Source organism: Hyperolius riggenbachi, chromosome 5 (assembly GCF_040937935.1).
Source record: "Hyperolius riggenbachi isolate aHypRig1 chromosome 5, aHypRig1.pri, whole genome shotgun sequence".
Lineage (NCBI taxonomy): Eukaryota > Metazoa > Chordata > Amphibia > Anura > Hyperoliidae > Hyperolius > Hyperolius riggenbachi.
Window position 1 is genome coordinate 261,808,908 of NC_090650.1, and position 6,000 is coordinate 261,814,907.

The 6,000-nt window shown below is 39.9% G+C and overlaps 1 protein-coding gene across 1 annotated transcript in view; it reads left to right on the forward strand.

Annotated features, from left to right (window-relative positions):
* The window catches only part of BMP6 (bone morphogenetic protein 6), a 194,272-nt gene extending 189,331 nt beyond the window's left edge, over window positions 1-4,941 (forward strand). Inside the window, exons 6-7 of the mRNA XM_068236864.1 lie at window positions 1,724-1,834; window positions 4,471-4,941. Of these exons, the coding sequence (XP_068092965.1) occupies window positions 1,724-1,834; window positions 4,471-4,620 (261 nt within the window). The 3' untranslated portion in view covers window positions 4,621-4,941. The remainder of the gene's footprint in view (window positions 1-1,723; window positions 1,835-4,470) is intronic.
* The last annotated feature ends 1,059 nt before the right edge of the window (window positions 4,942-6,000 follow it).

The window sequence follows — 6,000 nt, forward strand, 5'->3', positions numbered from 1 at the left end:
CTCTCTCGGTGCTCTCTATCCTGTGCTGGCTCCCTCCCCCCCCCCCCCCCCCCGTTTCAATCCCCCACCGAAATGTTATTTGGGAGTCTTCGGGAGCCGTGTCCTCCCGAAGACGTGCGGCTCCATACGTGCAAGAGAGCATGCTTGCGCAGGTGCAGTACAGGGCCTCCCTTCTTCAGGAGCACTCGGGCTCCCTGAAGACTTCTGAAGCCTCCTTCGGCCGGGTAAAGCAGTATTTGACTAAATTAGTCAAATGCTGCTACCGGTGAGCCAGCACCAGAACGAGGAGACCAGGAGAGAGCGGGAAGGCTCTATAGGACCCAGAGCCTTCCCTCTCCTTGAGTAAGTATCGGTCTCATTTTTTTAAATGCGGTTCCCATTCACTTTAATTTTTTTTCAAGAATTTAACTTGTATATTTGCAGTAAAAGTTCTGTTCTGTTTACATGACATGCTGGAATAGTAAAGAAGTTAAAGTATGCCTGAAGTGAGAAGAATAAGAAGGCTAACATATTGGTTTCTTTTAAAACAATGCGCATTGCTTGGCTTTCCTGATGGCATACTGGGAAAAAAAAAAGGGCGCAGGGGATTGCTGGATTCCGGCTAAACCTGGTGGTGCCTAACCCTAAGCCTCCCCCCCCCCCCCAGATCCCAGACTGACCAGATTAGCTGCATGCTCGTTTCACGTGGGTGAGTCATACACGACTGATGCCAGGAAGATTAGCAGGACAGGACTCCAGGCAAATGGCATGTTTAAAAGTAAATGCATATGGCATCCACCATATGTATGTCATTTTAGGTTCCGTTTAAAAATAAATACAAGCATTGTATAATAAATAAAAAACAATAAAAAACATGTATGAATTGAATTGCAAAATATGCTTTTAATAGCTAATATAAATAGCTCAATAAATTACATGCTGTGTCAACCTACAGTGCCCCCCCCCCCCCCCCCCGAAGTGCTACCCCACTTAAAAACAAGCTCTATTTATACGCCCATGATTTATCATTTCTAAAAATGAAGCATTAATTGATATGACATTGTACGATGCAAGTAAAGATGGTCTGTCATGGCACAATCATGTTAGGTCTAAAGGGGCATCATCAAAGTCCTATAGATAAGTAATTCATTCAGTATTGTAGCAATTTCATAATATTCATACCCATTATTTAGGTGTGGAAAGGAGATGCTGGCACCATCTTCATATTATTGCTCTTTTTTTTTTTAAGAGATAAGGACATATACAGCGATGTTTCGGAGCGTTGGTAACAGCTCCTTACTCAAGCTTATCCAAATCCCTAATACACCGAAACCCATTATTTAGATCACACATACAAAATGCTGTTCAGCTGAAATAAACATGACCTGCATAAATCACTACTTTCACAAACACAGTGCACATGAATAAAATTCCACTGGCCAATGACATATGCATTGTCCACCTTACAGTTTTTCAAATAGCTAGAGAACTTTGTGTCACCTTAAAAGTCCATCGTCCACTACTGGCACTGTCTTATTTTATGTCACAGAGAAAACTAAAAGCCCACTATATATACTAGTACAGTTAATTTCCTGTGGAACTATACCAAGCTGGAATGCGCAGAATTTATAGGGTTACCAAGGAGCCATAAAAATGTAGTTATTGCGTTATTGGTAGATAGTGCATGATTTGAGAATGAACATATTTACGTTTTATGCACAACTCATGTAATTGTGTGTTGTAGGACTGGATAATAGCTCCAAAAGGCTATGCTGCAAATTATTGTGGAGGAGAGTGCTCATTCCCATTGAATGCTCATATGAACGCCACAAACCACGCTATTGTGCAGACCTTGGTGAGTATAGTTGTTTGTGATGCTTTGTACCTTCATTATATATATATATATATATATATATATATATATATATATATATATATATATCCTTCAATACATTAGACTTTCCTAATATTAACTGTTTAAAGTACAGTAACCCCTAGACCGAGTGCCAAATTAATGCTGCCAAATGACAGTGTTTGTAACCCAACATGTGTCAGCATTCGACACACAATGCAGCCAGTTACCTGGCAGCGAGAAAAAAAGAAAAAAAAAAAAGAACATGCCTGAGGTCTAGTGCACAAAGAGCGTTTTTTGTAGCGTTTTCTAAACCTCCTCCGCTTGTGAAAACGCTTGGCTAATGTATCTCAATGGGATGGTGCACACCAGCAGTTTGAGGTTTTTAGCAAACCGCAAACGTGGGTCCTGCAGCACTTTTGCGGTTTGCAGAAGCGTTTCTGCCTCAATGTAAAGTATAGCAAAAGCTCAAACCGCTCTGGAAAACTCTAAATCAGAGCGGTTTTCCAGGCGTTTTTGTTACAGAAGCTGCTCAGTAACAGCTTTTACTGTAACAATATTTGTAATCTGCTACACAAAAATGCTCCCAAAAACGCTAGGCATGTTTAGAAAACGTCGCTAAACATGCCTAGAATGGCTCTGAAATCTGCTCCAAAAACCTCTAGCAATTTGAGGATGTGCTAGTGGTTTTGGTGTGCACTGGGCCTCAGCACAGCTGTGGCCACACTCAGATGTGACTCCATGCAGTGGCTGCCCTTCCTATGCCCGAGCCGAGCACTAGCAAGCTCTCTAGTGGTACCCGGGAGCATCTGACTGGTAGTCAATTTTATTAGGTTACATACACTAAAATTCATCTGTTAATAGAGGATTTCTCTCCCAGTATGTGTTTGATTCACCCCTTTAATGCAAATTTCTGTCATTGCAGCCCTGGGAAAATGAAAGTTCCAAAACAAAATAAAATGTTTTTGCTTTTATATATACTTTTTGCTTTATGGAGTGCGGGCATTCAATTTAAACTCAGGGGTCATGATTTAGTAAAGCCACAGGGAGTAATGAGGACTCATGAAGTTGAAAAATCCAATCGAAATCACAGCAACAGATAAAAAAACTACCACAGAGCTCCAGTGATAACACATTGGGACATCTCTAGAAGCTTTTATGCCCCAGCAGAAGGCTGCATTGATTCCCAGCAAAAAAAATGTACTGTCTGGGCAAAAAAAAGATGCCGCTTATTACCCCTCCCAATGAGATGTGGGGGAATGGCTGAGCTGTCATTTAACATCCCTGTTTGTCAATAGAGGTGGGCGGTCCCCGCTTTAGACTCCCTGCGGGATGTCTGAAGAAGTTTTTGAAGGCTGCATGAACAGCAGCAGTCACATGACAGGATGGTGTTTAAATGGATAAATGTAATAAAAGCCTGTTAGTTTGGGCACTTGTTGTTGCCAATAGTTTGAATATTGGTACTGAAATACTAATATATGTCAATACCCTTCCATCGGGTACTGTAACCTATAAGTCACACCAACCATCTATCATTTACCCACCCTACTAACACCTAACATGAATTCACATGACTATGCCTAATAGTAACCTGTATAGCTGAATACCACAGTCATTAATGGTAGTCTGCTATAATTATACCACAACCAATCCAGAGTTCAGCTATATAATAACTGAGCCCCAATGCCGATTACGCACACTCCCACCCCCTGCCGGAGTTTGACTATATTAGTGTTTCCTAACCCAGTTCTTAAGGCTCCAAAACAGTGCATGTTGTGTGGAAATCCACAGTGCTAACAGCTGTATTGAGGCACTATTTACCCCACCTGTGAAGAATATGTGAACTGAGTGGGTTTTGAGGACATGGTTGGGAAACACTGGGTTCCTAAACACTGAACCGTTAGGGCTAGCTAAGGCCTGTCTGAAAGGATGGGGTCTACTCAGGGTTGTTGTGGTTTTTTTTTTTTTTTACTACTCTTTTTTCCACCAAAATTATATATATATATATATATATATATATATATATATATATATATATATATATATATATATATATATATATATATATATATATATATATATATATGGGGTGATTGCATCCTGCCTGGCAATCGTTGCCTCATGCTGCATTAACAGTGATCAGTTGCATTACACGTGCATTAAAATGTGTGTCCACTGAAATGGAGACTGGACATAGACTTTAATACAAAACCTGCAAGCAGCGAGTTAGAATAATGCAACCCATTACAACACAGTACTGTGAACAGCCCCATAGAATTGTATGGGCGGTGAATTGACATGCAGAATTATTCTGCAAGGCAACTGAGCACCATGAACTAGCCCTCATACTATGCCAAAGAATCATGATATAGAATGTTTTGGCTTAGTAAATCAGACCCTGATGAATTAGTGGTTGTAGTTCCACTTCTAGAACTGTGGTAAGAATCTCAGAGGAGATCTTCTGAACACAGTGAGAGTCCAGTATTTATTTTATAGAAGACTGAAGGACCTGAATATAGTCTGATCATCATACATGTGCCACACTGATTGAGAAACTTTCTGTATTTATTTCTACAATCAATTTAAATGGCTCTATTCAATTGTAATAAAGTAATGCTATATTTTCTCTATTTTAACAGGTTCATCTTATGAATCCAGAATATGTACCAAAGCCATGTTGTGCCCCAACTAAGCTCAACGCCATCTCTGTGCTTTATTTTGATGATAATTCTAACGTCATACTAAAGAAATACAGGAACATGGTGGTGAGAGCATGTGGATGTCATTAGGAGACGGAAACTCCTACAGCCAATCTTCAGAAGTGCAACAGTGAAGGGGAGACCACCCAACAGCAGCACGTTTACTTGGTTGCATATTGCTATGAAAGACTGAGAAAATCAGCAGGGGCATAGGCAATGCTTATTTATAAAGAGGTTAGTTATGTATATAACATGTACTCCTACCATGCCGCTAAAGATGGTCATATCAGTTCAAGATGGATCCTACAGAACAAGACAGACTCTTCCAAAATAAGATTTTGCAACTGTATGATAGTTAGCTTGGATCAAGCTGTTTCAACGTAAAATAAATAATATATACAATCTCTAAAATTGTTGGAATACATTGGTGGTCTAGAATTCAGGAACGAGGAGGGAGGTGAGATGTGAAGGTCGGTTTTGTGACTCTTTAACAATGATGTTACAATAGAAGCACTAGTCATTGGTATGAATGTGTACAGCAGTCTCAAACCACTGTTCATATCACTACCTACATTAAGGGGAAACAGAATGTTACTGCCCTGGCGTAAACCATTTGCTGCATGTATAGAGCACTTGTTGAGTATGTGGCTCAACCCTTCTGACTTTAGAAATGTTACGTTTTCACAAGAGTTTTGCATTTACAGTTAGGTCCATAAATATTTGGACAACTTTTTTTTCTGATTTTGGTTCTGTACATTACCACAATGAATTTTAAATGAAACAACTCCCAAATGCAGCTGAAGTTTAGACTTTCAGCTTTAATTCAGTTGGGTGAACAAAACAATTGCATAAAAATGTGAGGCAACTAAAGCCTTTTTTCTTTAAACACAATCCCTTCGTTTCCGGGGCTCAAAGGTAATTTGACAATTAACTCAAAGGCCATTTCATGGGCAGGTGTGGGCAAGTACATTGTTATGTCATTTTCAATTAAGCAGATAAAAGGCCTGGAGTTGATTTGAGGTGCGGTGCTTGCTTGTGGAAGATTTTGCCGTGAACAGACAACATGCAGTCAAAGGAGCTCTCCATGCAAGTGAAAAAAAGCCATCCTTAGCTGTGAAAACAAAACAATCTGAGAAATTGTTACAATATTACAAGTGGCAATATCTAAAGTTTGGTACATCCTGAGAAAGAAAGCAAGCACAAGTGAACTCAGCAATGCTAAAAGTCCTGGCAGTCCACGAAAGAGAACAGTGGTGGATGATCACAGAATCATTTCCATGGTGAAGAGAAACCCCTTCACAACAGCTGAGTGAGCAACACTACCCAGGGGTAGGTGTTTTGATTTCAAGTCTACCATAAAGAGAAGACTGCATGAAAGTAAATACAGAGGGTGCACTGCAAGGTGCAATCCACTTATAATCCTCAAGATTAGAAAGACTAAAAAAAAAAAAACAGCACAGTTCTGTTAAA